Source organism: Fukomys damarensis, unplaced genomic scaffold (assembly GCF_012274545.1).
Source record: "Fukomys damarensis isolate Sample0158 unplaced genomic scaffold, DMR_v1.0_HiC HiC_scaffold_16, whole genome shotgun sequence".
Taxonomy (NCBI): domain Eukaryota; kingdom Metazoa; phylum Chordata; class Mammalia; order Rodentia; family Bathyergidae; genus Fukomys; species Fukomys damarensis.
Genome location: NW_022900928.1, coordinates 84,457,321 through 84,475,621, shown reverse-complemented (window position 1 = coordinate 84,475,621; position 18,301 = coordinate 84,457,321). Strand labels below are relative to the sequence as shown.

The 18,301-nt window shown below is 40.7% G+C and overlaps 1 protein-coding gene across 1 annotated transcript in view; it reads left to right on the top strand.

The window, feature by feature from the left end:
• Ube3c (ubiquitin protein ligase E3C) overlaps window positions 1-18,301 on the top strand; it is a 96,955-nt gene that overhangs the window by 26,921 nt on the left and 51,733 nt on the right. The window contains exons 10-14 of the mRNA XM_010642348.3: window positions 332-483; window positions 1,306-1,493; window positions 10,598-10,684; window positions 14,650-14,807; window positions 14,966-15,198. Of these exons, the coding sequence (XP_010640650.1) occupies window positions 332-483; window positions 1,306-1,493; window positions 10,598-10,684; window positions 14,650-14,807; window positions 14,966-15,198 (818 nt within the window). The remainder of the gene's footprint in view (window positions 1-331; window positions 484-1,305; window positions 1,494-10,597; window positions 10,685-14,649; window positions 14,808-14,965; window positions 15,199-18,301) is intronic.

Here is an 18,301-nt window from a genome sequence, read left to right as displayed (position 1 = left end):
GTATCCAGGCTGGCAGGGGGTGGAGTGGCAAGCTGGAGCAGCACCATACTCAGAAGCAGTGGAGTCTTGGATCAAAGCTCCCATCAGCCTTTCTCACCTGACCTCCTGGGAGTTGGGGTTGCCAAAGCCTTTTCATCCTGGTTGCCTCACTGGCAGCATGATCAGAGGTGACCAGGGACCCTGCTCACTGCCATTGCACCCTGTGTGAATGTGCCCTGGGATGGGGATCATGTACACAGTGTAGTATGCCATAGTGGGATTCTGTAGACAAGCAAATGCTGTGCCTGGGAAGTGACACTGGCTAAGGGGGCTGTGCCTGGTTGTTCTACAGGGACGCTCTCCGAGGAGGGCCTGCTGGTATATCTGCGCGTGCTCCAGACCTTCCTTTACCAGCTGCCTGCCTCACCTGCTGGCACCAACTCCCACAACACCTCCAGTGATTCCGAGGATGAGAGTGAGGAAGCTGACCAGCCTGCCAGCCCTGTGAGCACCACCTGCAGCCTTGGCTGCTTCCCAGCACTTTTCTAATTCTCTCCTGTTTTTGGTGAGGGAGTTTGCTGTGATAAATACTGATTTGAATCCTAAATATACTCTCAACTGGCTCCATTTCCAAGTGAGGCACATTTTCTGAGTGTTAGAAGGTACAGTTACATGATTATGCTGTATGGCACTGTATCTTAGCCTTTGTTTAGTGAGTCAGATCTTCTAAAGCCATGTACACGCCTGTGATTCCAGCTACTCCAGAGACTGAGTCAGGTGGATTAAAAATTGAAGAACAGGGCTGGGAATTTAGCTCAGTGGTTCCCCCACCTGCCTCAAAAGTGCAAGGTCCTAAGTTCAATCCCCAGTGCCCAGAAAAAAAAAAAAAGTACAGCCTGAAAAATTTAGTTGAGACCCTTCTCAGAAAGGGATATGGATAGTTAAGGTCCTTATTTTAAATCTCCCATTATGGAAAAATTAATTCATATTCTCATTTATTTTGCTTAAACTGCAATCTCTCTAATGTAAAATGAAAATGTTCTTTTAGTACAACTCAATCTAAAATATTTGGAAAGTACTTTTCTTAACATGTAAATACTGAAAATATGTCATATTGGCTGGAAGAAACTAAGCAATCACACAATTTCTGCACTGTCAGGTTGGGCACAACAAACGACAGGAAGTGACGGGAGCTCTACCGGATGACAAGCTGGCCTGGGGTGTGTTAGGGTCACCATTTCTGTGATGTGGGTAATTTTCTTCTCTGTGGGGAAGAGGGCACTTTGGCGCATAGCCACACTAAGACTCCTGTCCTGTTCGTTGCAGGAAAATGGCCGGCTGTCCACTCCCTACATCACCGAGGAGTGTCTCAAGAAGCTGGACACAAAGCAGCAGACTAACACCCTGCTGAACCTGGTGTGGCGGGACTCGGCCAGTGAGGAGGTCTTCACACGGATGGCCTCCATCTGCCACACGCTAATGGTGCAGCACCGCATGATGGTGCCCAAAGTCAGGCAGGTCTCAGTCCCTCAAGTGCCTGCCTTCCCTGCTATCCCTTTAGCCGCTGTTTTCTGATAGAGCAAGATGCAGAATAATGAGTTCTCACAGCATGTCATAGAATATGAAAAGTTTTCTTTTTTCTAAACTAATTAATATGGTTGACCTCTTTCTTCCTGGCACCCTGTATGTGATTGCTGGTACATCACACCAGCTGTTTTTGTAGCATCTCTCTTTTTTTTTTTTTAATGAAATGGGCTCCTATTGTGTAGTTCAGGCTGGCCTCGAACTCAAGGCACTCCTGCCTCAGTCTCCCGAGTGCTGGGATTATAGGAATGCACCACCACACCCGGCTGTGGAGCATCTTGTAATGAGAGTCTACTTGCCACATAGCTGGAATGGGCTCCCTCCTGTGCATGGTAGGGCCAATATATTCTACTTCGTTTTCGCATTTTTTCATAGCACCCTTTTTATCCAGTTGCCCTTGGGAATTTAGTGAGTATATTTTATTTTTTATGGCTTTGAAATAAACTTGGTTGAGATGAAGCAAGATATACAAGTTTAAATTTGTGGCTAATTTGAGCTTAGGTCAGTGTAGTGTGTCAGTAATCTTGAGCTATTTTATTTCCTTCCATTTGGAGGAGTGGTTTCGGGTGCATGTAGTAAAACACTTCATTTTCCCCAGTAACCCTCAGCTGGACCTGAGGGCTGGATGTCTAGAGGCAGACTGCAGAAAGACACCGCCTGCCAGTAAACAGGTCCCTTGTGGATTCTCATCACCCTGTCTAGTTGACCCAGTGGTTCCTTTTGTCAGGAAAGTGATCTGGGACACAAACGAAGAGGCATGCACTGTGGGTTGGAATTGCCTTATAAATATGGTGCCACCAGCTCGTGGGCAAGGTGCCCTAGGTGGGGCTCACTGCTGTTTACTGGCCCATGGAGGAAGTGAGGCAACTGACTCCAGTGGGCCATGAGCTCTTTGTGGGCCACTGCAGTGGAATGGGAGCTGGGACTCTGCTTTTATTGTGGCCCCGAGTCTAATGCCACAATTGAGTGATTGCTGGATATAAATGCATCCCTCTGCAGGGCTGTGATTTATTGGGGAACTGCTTCCTAATGTGCTTAATGGCAAAGTAGCTTTCTAGGTTCAAGTTTATGAGCGCATCACCTGTTTCCTCTAACAAACTACTATAGGAACTACTTTATGGGTTAGCTATATCAGGTTTTAACTATATTCAGAATGTTTTTCATAGCTCATGAAATAACAAGTAGGCCTACTTTAACTTCTGTAATTTTTAACTGCTTTTGGTTTTTTAAAAAGCATTAACATTTGATTAGTGTACTCCCAGGCAGGTCACTCATCCTTGACCCCTCCCTTCCTAATATCAGTCCCTCTTATGTTCACAGTTGGGTTTTGCAGTTTCAATGTCTGTGTAAAACTGTCAGGGATATGAAGAAATGTGCAAGCCCTTTCTATACCAACATGGGAAGATTTCTAAGACAGATGTGCATGAAAAAGAGCTAGAGAGCAGTATACATGATTACCTACTCTGGTGTAAAGAGGATAGGTAAGAACATAGTCTGGGGACCTATGGAAGCTTCTATAGGACTCAGGAAAGCCATGGCCATAAGTCTCAATGTGCAGAGTAGTCTGGTTTTGTTGGTATTGGAGGATTAAGTGAATAACTTAGAATTTTTAAATTAGTTAAGTAATAAATGAATTGTTAACTCCTTTTTGAAGAGGAAGTTTCTTACTGCCAGACTTGGAAATCTGAATAAAATTTGGCTTTAAAGTCATTTTTTTCTTTGGGCTGGAGATTTAGCTCAGTGGTAAACTAGTATGCAAGAGGCCTTGGTTTCCATTCCCATCACTGCAGAAAAGGTGTCTTTGCCCTTAAAAAAAATTCAGTATTGAATATGAAATTAAATGATAAGTGGTTGTGGGCAGAAGGCACTGGTCCATTGGCCAGAGTAGCAGCATCAGGCAGGTCTAAGAGGCAGCAGCCTTTATTCCAGTGAGGCTATTAGGTGTCTGTCCACATGTCCAGCAGGGCCTCCACAGTTCACCCATGAATAGCTTGCCTGTGCATCAACTGTGTGGTCTTTGACAGCCTCATCTTTCCTCCCCTGACCACACACACACACACACACACACACACACACACATATGCACACTGTAGTTATTCTTTCTCTCTTGGCTTCTGCTCTATTTCCTTTATGGGTCCACTGTGTCTCAATATTTCCCAAGCATCTTAGGTCTCTTTGTGTTTATTTTTTCAGTTTTTCTTTCCTTTTACTTGATTCTCTTGGTGATTTCTTTCATATAAGCAGCTTCAACTATATTTATTGACCCCCATGCCCCATTTCTATCTTTATCATAGTAACTTCTTGGGGCTCCACACTCATGTTCATCTGCAAGCAAGAGAGATGTTTCAGGATCTGTCAGATTCCTGCTCCTGTATGGAATGAATGTTCATCTTCCCAAGAGCCTCCTTTTGTGCCCGACCTCGTCATTGATCCCATCATTCACTCGTCTGTGCCCATCCTGCCGCCGTTATCTTGTACATATAGATTATCTACTGTGTGCACCAGCTCAGTCCCTCTGTTACCCTAGGCTCAGGGCCAGAGACCACTATGCAGACTATAGCAAGCCCAGTCTTTGTCTGGCACTGTCCTGGGATCTACTTCCCTTATCCTTCCATGTACATTTAGGGACCCATGTGTCAGAACTATATTCTTAAATAGATTGTATTTTGCCCTACTGAACTATCAAAAATACAGCCTTGTAATTTCATTCTCTTGTGTAAACTTCACGGTGGCTTCCCTTTCAGAAAAACTTCACATTCTTTGGATTATTGATTTGTGTGGTATCCTTTTATTATCATTTTATCATTACCTTTCTAACTTCATTGCTAGCCTCAGAATACTTTTTTCTCCAGTCATATTTAATCACTATCATTTTATCATTACCTTTCTAACTTCATTGCTAGCCTCAGAATACTTTTTTCTCCAGTCATATTTAATCACGTGCATTTTATTGATCCTATCTGCTGTTTTCCTGCCTTTCTCAACAGCATATTGATCTCTGTCCAAATGTTTCTTCCTCTTCCTGGTCTTGCCCATAAGTGGTGGACATGTGTTCTTTGAGGCTTGGCTCTTTGCTTCCATTATGGATCTGAAAGCTTTGAAATGGAATTTTCAAGGTGGTATATGAGGAACCAGGAAGGCTAGTACTATAATTTGCCTGTAGTTCTCATACAGATACATCCAATCAAAATGCACCACAAATCAGTTTGATACAACATGTGCTGAACTTTTCCACCAAAACCTAATAGGATGAGGCAGCCTGATGGCAGCTCTGTTGTTAATCATTGTGATTTAGACTGCTGTGTTCCCTGCAAGTGTGACACTGTCTTCCTGTGCCTTTTCTCAGCACTGCTGATACACAGTGACAACAAAGACTCTTCAGCTCTTGATGTACAAGTTCACGTGTCATATTTTACTAATCTGGGAAAAGTGATTATACCAGTAGCTTTAATGGAGAAAAAGATACATGTTTCATTGCATGTGTAGAATTAAATACTATATGCTATTCATGAGATTTTTAAACAAAATTTTACTTTTAGAGAAAATATTGAGGATGTACCTGGAGAGAGAAATAAACTTATTTCTTTGCTTATGATTTCATGGTGGCTTTTATTATCAGTATTTTCAGTATAATCAATAGATTAAACCAATTACTGATTTTGTTCTTTTGGGCTGGGGATTTAGCTCATTGGTACCATGCCTGTCTCAAGCACAAGGTCCTGAGTTCAGTCCCTGGTACGAAAAAGAAAATAAATTTTGTTCTTTTTCATAAAGTTCATATGAAACTGATAAGTTTTTAAGTACAGATAATGATTTTATTAAATATCTTGTAAATAAGAATTTTCTAAAGGTTTGTCAATGGTAATTGATTCACGGGAAGATGGAGGATTGAAGAAACATGCACCATAGTTATTTTGGATTCCCATCCCTTCTAAATTTGCTTTAAAGGATTATGTGATTAAGAAGAAGGGAGTGATGAGACAGGGATTTAGTTCAGTGGACCATGACTTCCTGGCAAGCACAAGGTCCTGAGTTTGATCTTCTGTACCCCCCAAAAAAGTAATCTGCATAAAAATAAAACATTATTTTTAAAAATATTGTATTGGGGCCAGGGATTTAGCTCAGTGGTTTGGTGGCCTGCCTTGCAAGCGCAAGGACCTGAGTTCAATCCCTGGTACCAAAATATATATATATATAATATATATATTGTATCCGGGCATGGTGGTGCACGCCTGTAATCCCAGCAGCCTGGAGGCTGAGGCAGGAGAATCACTGAGTTTGAGACCAGCCTGGGCTACATACTGAGTTCCGGATCAGTCAGCTACAAAGTGAGACCCTGTCTCAAAAAAAAATGTTGTGTGTGTGTCTATATATGTGTGTGTATTGTAAAAAAGAAAAGAAAAGACACAGGGAAATTTTCTGCCATTACTTCTTTGAACAGATTTTTTATGTCCTTTACCCTGTCCTGATTTTTCATTGATTCTGATCAACCTTATGTTATTTTTGTTTGCATCATCTAATAGCTGTTGGATTGATCTTTTGTCTTTCTTTTCATGATTGCTAACTGCAGACTTGTCTTCTAGATCTGATATTCTGTCCTCGCATTGGTTGATTCTACTGCATATATTTTCAGTAGTTTTTAAACTCATGGATATCTGTTTGGATCTATTTCATGGAATCTATTTCTTTCCTATATTGAGCATTCATGGTTTCCATCATTTTCCTACACTCCTTTCTCTTTTTTAAAATCTGTTTCTACTCTAGATTCACTAACCATGTCCTTAAGTATGGTCATCGTCTCTTTAGTTATCTGAAGAATTATTTCTGATGTTTTTTTCTATAGCCTCATTCATCTGCTTTATAACTTCTGTTGCTACCACTTCACAGAGTTCAGGTGGTTAGCAAAAAACTGAGGGAAGGGGAGTATCACAGGGCATCCTAGGTGGGGAGCATTGCCTCTTCCCCCATTTTCACTTACGCCAGAGTAGGGGGGTATATTTTTTAGTTTGCTGATAATGTTATTAAAGTGAGTTACTAGTAAAAGGGGATCCATTTGTCTGACCTGGTTATGGGTTTAGTATTGGAAGCTCAGCTGAAAATGGCTCTGTTTCTAAAGAGTATCTGCTATTCTTAGCTTCTAGCACATCTGAAAGGTTTTTGGCAACTTGCTTCAAAATAAAATATATCTGAAAACATTATCATTAAAGAAATTCTGAATTTAGTTTTAATTTTGCATTGCCTCAGAGGTGAATTGTTGTGTATATTTTTAATATTGCTTTTGCCACAATAAGTGATTATTTCAGCAGAGAAGTACAAAATCTTGCATTTGTGAAGTCTCTAGAAGAGGCAGAAGGGTGTTGGTATCCTGTTGAACTTCTGACTCTGGCACTATCCTCATTGTAGGAGTCCTAACTGCGGGACACCTGGCTCTGTGCTTGCTTCAGTGATCTGAGCTGGAATTGTTGCTCTCTGATAATTAGCTTGGGGTCATTACTGCTAGATTGAGCTTAGTAATTTTTAATCTATGCCAATATGTGGAAAGAATCTGTTACTTCTTTTCCTCTTGGAGGTTAAGCCCTAACCTATAATTAAATTTGTAACTTAATTAAAAAATTTAATTTATTATTGCCTATTGAGTGATTAATTTAGTAAATAGAATTATTTCAAAATTAGCCTCAAATATAACTGTTGAAATATATGTTAAAATAGTGTTTCAGAAATATATACCTGTTAAAATTTTTTTAAAAGAAATATATATGTGTTATGATCTGAAGGGGAAACTGTTACAAGAGAATGTAGAACTCAAGTATATATGGGGGGGGTGTACATACACCCCCCCACACACACACATATATACATACATATAAGTGAGTGGATTTATTGCAAGATATTAGTTGATTATTTCTGGATGGGTGAAATAAAATTTTTTGTTGTTGTTTTGATTTCCTTTTGGAAAAGAGATCTAAAGAGACATGCCTGTAAAAAATATGTAAAATTATACTAGATACATTTTTTTTTTAAAGAATTCAGTTTCTTGATAGTAGAGAAATAAAACATTACCTACTAGCATCCTTTCAGGTAGAAAATTCATGTTTTTATAACTTTTCTGTTTTTCATGTGGCTATTGGGTATATTTTTTTTAAGAGTAGGAAAAATTTATTAAGGGAAAGAAAGCTTCTAAGATAGGGAACTGGAAAGTGGGTTGCCCACTCACCCCAATTTTCAAAGATGTTTTATACAACAAAGCCATGTGGTGAGGTGGGTACAAAGTGGGACAAAACTGTAAGACCCAATGGAAAATCACAAGATGGGCATGAGGTGGGGCAAAACCATGACCAACCAATAAAATTACCAGTACTGTCATCCAGGTAGTATTGATTAAATGGGGGAGCGAGTCAGCAAGCATTCAAGGATTTTTAGTGAAGGTGGGTGGGGGTCAGGGATATTTCCTGGAAAGGCTGGGTTTAGACCTTGGCCCCTCACCCAGGTGATTGATAATGATTTAGAATATCAATTACTGCTATTTATCCCTAGGAGAAGCACAAGGGTATTTCCTTTTACAGTTTTGGCCTTCATTGAATGTGTCTTGATTGTCCTCCATGTTGGCTCCTTGCTGTGTCGGCTCCTTGAGGGCAGCCCTGTCTAACTGCCTACAAGATAATCTAATTAACTTATTTATCTGCAGTATTCCCCCCTCTGAAGAAGTACCCCTAACTGCTCTGAGGGAGCAAAGGGCGAAGACAGTTCTGGCTACTTCTAGCTGAATAGGGTCATAATTGTGATCAGCAGTCAGAATTACTCTACAGAGGGTCTATCTAAAGGCCTTCCATAGACACCAGGCATTGTTATCTTGGTAGCTGCATAGCTTTTAAATCTGGAGGAGACAAAGCCAAAGAAACAGTTAAGAATGCACAGGCCAAATTATAAGGTCAGCAGGATTGCTATGAATGTAGCCCACAAAGAAGGTAAGGAGAAGGTCCAGGGGACTTCAGAATCTAACATAGAAGTCATATTGTATAGTTTATCAGTTTATAAGGTCAATCTGGTAGATCCCAGTAAAAGAAGTCTGGCACATTTGTTATCAATTCCATTTGTATGACTGTCTGGAGTTTGGTAGCCTTTATGCAAGAATAAACAAAACCTTTAAGAAATTAAAGTATGCATAATCTAAACATGAGCACACTAGAATGAAAGGGCAGGTTGGGGAGAAAGTCACACTTAGAAATTGAAATAATGATTGAATCTGCTGGACTTAATCTTTAATTGATAGGTTATCTGTAGGTCTGATACTGTGTCATAAGTCTCTGCCTTAAGCTGTAGGAAGATAAGAGACAGTTTGGAGAACAGATTTTGCTAAGAAATAAATCTCTAGCTGAGCTCTTAAAGATTTTACCATAGATTTTTTCTAATGATCCATAACAGTGGTCAGCTACTGGTAGGGCTGGAAACTGCCAGAAGAGGTCAGTGACTGGAGACATTTTTTATATCTAGCTTTATTAATGTGGCATTATTTTATACCTCTTTGGGTTTTTCTTTCCTTCTGGGTGTTCAAGACCAAGTTAAAGTGAGACCTGTGTCAATCAACATCAAGGTCAATTAAGTCTCTTAAGGCAGTATTTTGGAACCGTTCATAGAGCCTCTTAGCTCCTCTTTCAGTGTCAGCCGTCAGGATGGGTCAGCCTTGCTTGACCATGTTGCTTTCAATGAAAGCATGGGAAACTTTTCCCTCTTGGTGACCCTCCTTTGGCACACAGCAATTCTGGTGCCCAGCAGTCTCCCTGCTCGAGCAGGTATACTTCTTAGCAAAAGTTCACAAGACTAAGAAAAACAAAATTTTAACACATATACACAGATTATATATATTTTATATTTATATATTAGGCATATCGTAAGCCTTTTAAATATCTCCAGTGTGAAGTGTGTATCCTCCAGTACCATTTCAGTTTTCACCTGATAAATCTGTGTCCACCATATGAAGGTATACATTCTTAGTCATGTGTACTAAACCAGCAGGGTTCTACTTTTTGCTTCTTCTAAAATACTTCTAGTAAAGCACATTCTTAAAACTGTGTTTTCTCCTTTTCTCACCCTGTTTTCACTGATTGCATGTCACATGTTCAGATTTTACTTTTGACTGCTGGACTTTTATCTCCTTGAGACTAGAACCATGTATTCTATCCCGGCAGCACAGTCTACAGCCTATCTATAGTCCAGCTTGCTTCAGTCCTCATAAAGATCTTAAGCAGTTTGATGTTGTAGAGGATGAATTTAAGGGAAAAAACTCTTTAAAAATTTGTTTTTAAACTGAATGTAATGTTGCATACCTGTAATTGCAGCACAGCACTTGAAGACTGAGGCAGGAAGATCATAAGTTTAGGCCCAGCTTGACCAACTTAGCAACTTAGTGAGACTCTGTCTCAAAAAGTAAGAAAAGATGGCTGTGGATTTAGCTCAGTGGTTCCGTGCCTGCCTGGCATACACAGGTCCTGAGTACAATCTCTGGGACTTCACCCCCCTCCAAAAAAAAAAACAAAAATTAAATTAAAAAGGGGCTGAGAAAATAGTTCAGTTGAAAGGTCCTAGGTTCAATCCTTAGGAAATATATCTTTAGAGTTATTTTTGAAGTCTTGAACATAATTTCTCTTTGTTTCAAGAAGTCAAATATTAGGCACCTAGTATTTTAGATGTTGAATATGGATTATTAGTGTAAGTACTGAATGACGTTACAGTTCTTTAACAGCATGTTGCTGGGGTATGGATGGGCCTAGCACATTTGTCCTCTCTGTGGGTGCGTGGGGCTCTAGGTTCAGCACGGGACTGCCCTGGCTTGGTGACACTTGGTGCTCACAGGCAGCCCTTGTTCGGTGTGTGTTTTTGTGGTGTTAGTTTGGATAGTTTTTTTGAGTGTATCTTGTGTTCAGTGTATAGCTGGGGATTTGGGTGTGTGTATATGTGTGTTTCTAAATAAGATAGATTAATGAATATTTACTTGCTCACTGCAACTGAGTTCTCATTTCCTCCCATTTCTTTTCAGGCTTCTCTACAGTTTAGCCTTCAATGCCAGGTTTCTGCGGCACCTTTGGTTTCTTATCTCTTCCATGACAACGCGGATGATCACAGGGTATGTGTTACAGATGTGCAGAAAGGGGTCCCCAAAAAAGAATGTCCTGAGGTTATGTTATTTTACAAGACAATCCTGAACAGCCTTATTTCATAAAAAGAGAAATTAGTGCTGAGTATGGCTTTATCTGAAGGTAAATGTTCTTAAATTGTTGTCATTTGAAAGTCTTTGTTCCCTGTAACATTGCTGCCATGTGCTTTTGACAGTGAAAATAGATTTGAAGCAAGTTTAACTACATTATAAACATTAAAACACCCAAGTACCAAAAAACAAAACAAAACAAAACATTAAAACAGTCTAGAAGCCTGATGTGGCATTTGCCAGTAGCCCTACTACTTTGAAGGGTGAGGCCCTAGGATTGTGAATCCCAGGTAGACCTGGTCAACGTAGCAAGATTTAAAAAAATTTTTAAAACAGTGTAGAAAGTTTTTTTTAAAACTTTGTTGAAATAATTTGATTTCCAACATGAATCATTATGTAACCTGAAAGCCAGCATCTTTATATGCATATTTTTAAATTGAATGCATAACAAGTACAAATTTCACATTAAGAAATCTTTCCTGGAAAACTGACTTAGCCCATTGTTGTACAGTACTATGCAATTTTTCTCATCAGCCAGCAGTCTCAACTAATTCTACAGTATTGTGATATCAGAAGTGTGTAACTCATTTAACTAGACACTAAGTTATAAATTCATGTCCTGCCCACTGTCATGTAAGGACAGCACTCGATGTGACAGGCCACATGCTGCGGGTCAGGGCATCCTGCTTAGGGAAGGCCCATCTTAGTGCATGGCAAGAGGACAGGCAGTTGGAAGAGAGAGTACATGTGGGTCAGATGTCCAAAATTCACAACTGCACTTGCCTGCCCTGCATTCTAATGCACGGTGTGCAGTGCATCAGATGTATAGGAGATGTGAGGCCATGTGAGTTGTGTGACGTGCCAGGTGTAGAAGGCTTCCATGAGGTGTCAGGATCCAGCAAGCCAGTGTGGCATATAAAGACCATCTTGTGCCAGTGTCCTTTCATCAGTCAGAGTTCCCCCACCTACCCTTTGTACACTGAGCCAGGGTTCAGATCATTAGCTCAGGCCACCTCTAATTACAGAGGAGAGTGTTGGTTTATGGACAGTTTCTTTGGCTTACTTACATGGTTTTTATTCAATCTTAATGAACTTCAGTGAGTAAAGGGGAGTTTTTAATGATGCTCCTGTAGCTGGTGAGAATCAAAGGCTGTTTGGTTTTTCTTGAATCAACAGTGAGAAGTGAAAGCAAAGAGATGAAAAACACCCAGAAGAGCTTGATATCTGGAAAAATCCTATGTAAAATAAAAGGCTTGAACTGTATTTTGTATTGTGGTTTGGGGGCAATTAGACTGTGCCTGCGTGGTTTCACGAGTGAAAGGTTTATTTAGGGTGAAGGGAGATTTGGATCATTAGCACAGGAAATTGTCATTTACCTATGAGTATCCCAGCTTAGCAACGGAGACACTGACATGTTCTGCTCGGTGATTGCTTCTTTGTTTATGGCATTTGTCTCTTGGTAAGGAAATGGAGTCATGATGTGTGAAAGGAAAATGAGATATTGTTAATTACATGAAATTATTAATATTGTATAAGGTGATAAAGTCATACAGGTTTTTGAAAACCTTCTTAAATAGCATTTGAGAATTTGTGTAAACTTTTACTTGTCTGATTTATTAAAATCCCTGAAGAAACTTCTAATATATTAATACATTTGTAATATGTGTTTGATCTTATTTATTGTTGGGAAGAAAACTTAAATTGAAATGCCTGGCCAGGTGTGGAACATGCCTGTAATCTCAGCACTTGAGGCCGAAGCAGGAGGATCACTATGAGTTTAAGGCCATTCCCAGCCCTGGCTACATAGTAAGTTCAAGGCCAACCTGAACTACATAGTGAGATTAGTGAGATCCTGTCCCAAAAAACAACAACAAAAAAAATTGAAGTGCCTGATTGTTTGCAGATGGAACTGAATTTAATTTGAAGACTGTTTCCACAGCCAGACTTGCAGTTGGGGCTTTTAGCTCTAGGTAGTGGAAGGGTTGCAGAGGGAGACATTGAAGTGCAGGTTCCTTGGTTCCTCACCCCAGGCACACAGAGCTGCTTGACTCTCTCTAGATGGGTGACAAGCAGCTGTTTGGGTGCCTCCAACATTTTGTAAGTGATGTTTTGGTTAGTGTACTTCATTTTCAGAATTTGCTATTGAAATAGGATGGTTCTGTGTCCTTGTTGAGGTGGAGGGAATTCCCAACCACCTGATTACTATTTCCTATTAGACATCCACTTGCCTAAACATACCCCGCTGATGCTCTGCCCACATGCAACCCGCAGGTATAGGATACAGCCCTTTCAGAGGAGGCTCAGGAAGCTGTGGAAGTGTAATCTGGAGGGGTCTCTAGAGAGTGTACACCCTCCTGCCATGGTTGGTCTCTCATGATCAGTAATTCACACAACTTCCCTGAGTTACAAATCAGTTTTATGTTACAGGAAACGATGAACTTCTCATTTGCTTCCAAGTCTGAGGTAGTCTGTTTCCCAAGGAGAATTAGAGAAGAAAGTATGGTGGGCAGTGCCCAAGACCTATTCCATTTGTTCGGCAAGTCTGGCCCTGCTTGCCAATCCTATCTTCTCTTATGAAAGGGAAAAGGACCAATTCCTTTGCTTACCTCTCAGGACTAAAGAGAACACGTACGTTAATGATGTTTAATTGTCCTGATCTTTCTGCCTAGGTCTTTTTTGCAGTGAAATAGATCAGTTGCCTTTTGCCCCTTTTTGTGTGGCTCTATGTTTTATTTTGGATGGATGGCTTCATTCATTCATGACCTTGTTCAGTAGGGAGCTGCATAAGAAGTCCTCTGACTGCAGACCAAGCCAGACCTGTGCAGGGTGGCAACCCCACCTCTCACTCTGTCTGTACTTAAGAGTTGAGGCTGTTCAGGGTCCTTGTTCTCACAGCCTCTGGCAGAACAGGTGGGCCTGCTTCCACCCCGCTCTCACAGGTGCTGGTCCCTGACTTCTGTGGGGGGCCTCATCTAATGCACACCTGTAGCTTTGCGGGAATGGAGATTCAGGAGGTAGAGAGGGGTGTCACCCATGGATCTATTAACTCACCACTGATCCAGCACACACAGGGACCTTGGTGAACCTGTTACTAAGTGTTCCATGAGGCCAGGGATTTAGCTCAGTGGTGCCACCTGCCTCACAAGTGCAACATCCTGAGTTCAACCTCCGGTACTCAAAATAAATAAGTGTTCCACAAGATGAGGAACCACACTCACTTGAGAGAGAAGTAAACTGAATAAATCAGAGCTCTGGGGTATTTTGTTTTGCGTTTTAAATTTAGACAGGGTCTCACTATGTAGCTAGCCCTAAATTTGTGACGCTCATGCCCCTGCCTGTCAAGGTCACTACCTTTTCATGAGTGAAACAATCCCATCTTTCTCCAGAGACTGCCCCACTATGGTTCTTTTGGGGTGCTCACTGGCCCCAGAGGACACCAGGTGCAGGCGTGGGGTTACTGACCGCAGTAGACAGGAGAAAAGAGGCCCAGTGATGTGAGGAAAGCTTTGTTCCTGCAGGGTCTACTTTGGCTTCAGGATGGAACTACCTGGAGTACTCCTGAAGGGAGGGAGCTGGTTAAATTTCATATGACAGAGGAGTGGCTTTTGCTAATGTACTTTGAGGGGAAGGAGTGGAGTCCACGTCTCAGACAGCAGCTCTCAGTCCCTGGCTGTCTCCTCGGGTGGAAAGACAGTGGGTTGGTATGCTGGTCTTTATTCATCTGTGCCAGTCACTGACTTGCATTTTCATGGTGACTTTACCTTTGAGTAATTTCTTAATGTAAATGTTGTCTAAATGTGTTTGTCTGATACCATTTCTAAGTGAGTGCCAAGCTAAAGCAGATCCTAAAATAAGTATTCCTTTCTTCCTCTGCCCAACTCAAGGTCCACAGTGCCATTGCTCCAGGTGATATCCCGGGGCTCTCCCATGTCTTTTGAGGACTCAAGTCGAATCATCCCACTCTTTTACCTCTTCAGCTCTCTGTTCAGTCATTCGCTGATTTCCATACATGATAACGAATTCTTTGGTGACCCCATAGAAGGTAAGCATTTTCAGGAATCAGGTTATGGCTGACTACATAGCCTGTCCATTTAGTAGACATGGAAGGGCTCCAAACCTTTGCAGCCACTCACTCACTGTGTGTTGAGAAATGGAGAAACAAAAAACAGAACACCTGCTCCACAGTTGGCTTGTGTTCAGTTGCAGGTCAGAGACGATCTTCCATGATGCCATTCACACTGGAGGAGCTGGTCATGCTGTCTCGCTGCCTTCGAGATGCCTGCTTGGGGATCATTAAGCTGGCCTACCCAGAAACAAAGCCAGAGGTTCGGGAAGAGTATAGTGCAGCCTTCCGGAGCATTGGTGTCACGACTAGTTCTGAGATGCAGCAGTGCATTCAGATGGAACAGAAGCGCTGGGTTCAGTTGTTTAAGGTATGTGTGGGGGGGGTGTGTGGGTGTGTGTGTGTGTGTGTGTGTTTGGGGTTTATTTATTTTTTTTCTGAATTGGCTATTACATAGATTTTTTTTTTTCTTTCAGAATAGAAATATAAGTTTGTTTGTAGAATTTTGTTTTGTTTTTTGAGACAGGGACTTGTTACACAGTTGAAGCTGGCCTTGAACTGAAGGTGATCCTTCTGCCTCAGCCTCCCAAGTGCCGGGATTACAGGCATGCACCATCATACCTAACTCAAGAAAAATTCTTAATTTGCAAAATCTTTAAAGAAAGTCATCTTTATTTTATTATAAATTGTCAGTGATATGTGTGCCATGGTGAAATATAAAAATGTTTTAATAATTTCATTTTTCACTAAAGTATTTTTACAGATTTTGTTTAAAAACATTAAACATTAATTGGCCAATAATTTTTAATCTGAGTTGTATATAAATTATTCTAAAATGTATTCATTTTTTAACCAAGCAGAAAGGATCTGTGAGTTGCCATGGCTGAAATGTTGGCAGGAAACCACCATCGCTAAGGATAGAACTGTTGGGGGAGAAAAAAATGAGAAAAGGGTGCTTGACTTCCCATGAAATTTCTGCAGCAAACACATCTAGTCAGCTAAAATTGCTCATTAAAGAAGTGAGAGCAGAAGAAATGCATTTTCCAAATTGAATGCTAGATTTACAGTCCGTTTAGTACCAGCGACCCCTCGCACACTAATGTTCAGCTCGAGTCATCAGCTGTCCCTTCAGGTCTTTTATCACTGCTTTTGTCAAGCTATCTATTTAATTGAAAGAAGTTAATTGAATGAAAATGATCAACTAAGCTTGTATTAATATTGCTAATGGAACTTTCTTCTTGGCCATGTTTGGAGAAAGATGTCAAGCTAGACTTTAGGAAAGGCCCATTAATGCTTGCACTTAACCTGATGGGCTAATTAAGGAATGCTTATTCATCCTACAAGTCCACAAGAGTCTCTCTCCAGCCCATTCTGCCCGATTTTACAACACATTTCACTTAGGAGCATGAGCATTAGCTGCAGTGAAAGTAACTGATAATATTTTGATTGCAGGAATACAGGACTAATGCATCATTGAATTCATAATATGTGCAGATTGATGTAATACATGTTTGCACAATTTGTTTTAATTACCTATCTGTATTCCTAAGTAAACTTTAAAGGTCACACGTAGAGCCCTTAGTATAGCCTTTCTTGAAGATTGACAATTTTGCAGTTTCTCTTAGTTAAAAATCAGCTGTCACACCTATATGAGGCGTATAATTCTTGTGTAAGCTTTTCCTGGATGTGGGTATTATGGTGGCATATGTGTTTTCCTGTCAGTATGTATTTAATTAAACCCTGAGGTCCTTGCTGGTTAACACTCTCTTAAGTAGGATACCAGGTTCTGTGTACAGTGGCAGATAATTTCATTGTTTTATAACACCTGTTGAGAGCTCTTTAATTTCATATAATAGGCTTATCTTTAGGACATAGAACTCTCTGAATTTAATAATACTATGTAAGATATTTTCCACCCTGGCCCTGTTTTGTTTTGTTAAGCATTAAATGAATTTTTTGTAGTAAACTTTTTTAATATGCCTGAGAGTGACTCATTGCCCTCTTACTAATCATTGAAGGATTTAAGAATCAGGTGAAAGTTCATTTTTTTTTCAATCTTTTGAGGTTAGAATAGAAATAAGATATTCCTGTTATTTGATGAAAAAATCCACCCAAACCATTTTATATTATCTGCTACTGAGCTGATCTCTCTCTTTTGGGCGGGGGGGTACTGGGGGTTGAACGCAGGTACTTGTGCTTGCAAGGCAGGTGGCAGCACCACTGAGCTAAATCCCCAGCCCTGAGCTGATCTCTTGTTTGTTAGAACATCAAAACATAATTCATGACTAGTCAGCTTTTTTTTTTTTTAAATAAAAAATGATCTTTATTAGGAAAAAGTAACTTACACCAGAGTGGCTCCTTGTTCTGCAGTCTGTGCCTCTGTGTTCTTGAGGTACACTCTGCTCTGGCAGATGGTGCTACAGGTGCTGACCTGGGAGGCCTGCACCATCTCAGCAGGTGCTGCAGTGGGGTTCAGACTTCTGCATTGTCACATGTTATAGTGCCAAATGGACATGAATCCTAGATAGAACAGAGATCATGAGTGCCCTTTTTCAGTGAATTCCTGGCTTGCGTTGCTTCTCACAGTTGCTGATTACAGTCCTGATTCCTGTGTTCCATTTCCATTTCCATCTTCATTGCCAGTGGCCTCCAGCTCATTTGTGTGAGAGGCCCTAAGCGCTCACAGAAAAGCTCGCTTCCTCTAAGTGGATAGAGTCATCTTTCTCTGTCACTGCAAGAATGGAGGTCAGACACCAAGCCCTCTACTGACACTACTAAAACAGTTTATGCATTTATCAAATTTATAAACTCTTGAAGTATAATTTATAGCTATAATCACTGTAGCTGTTGAGAAAGGGAAGTCTGTTGTGATGTGTCTTTGTATGCAGCCACCGACCTTGACAGGAGTTACTTCCCTCTCCATGAGTGTCTGTCTGTACCTGAACAGAGAGAGGACTGTGAGGTAGGATTCTAACTGTCTTGGTGTTGATTTGTATTTTTTCATTTCAAAAACATTTTTATTTTTAAAATACAAGCAGGACCGGGGATTTAGCTTAGCATTGCCACACCTGCCTTGCAAGTACAAGGCCCTGAGTTTGATCCCCAGTGCCAGAGAGAGAAGAGAGAGTACTCTCCTGCATTTGTGGAGCTGGACCATATCCTTCCTACCTTGGAAGATTGTTTGGTTTTTATTTTGTTGTTGTTGTTTTGTTTTATTTTGTTTTTGTTTTGGTACCGGGGATCGAACTCAGGTCCTTGCGCTTGCAAGGCAGGCGGTGGAACCACTGAGCTAAATCCCCAGCCCTTGGTTTTTATTTTCTGACAGCTAATTAAAATGGATGATTTAGGAAGTAATTTTATAGTGCTTTATTTTCTTTTATTAGTGTATGTTTTCAATACACAGTTGTTACATTCACCTTGGGGAATTGATACATGTGTGTATACATATATTTTTTTTTTTTTTTTTTGGTTTC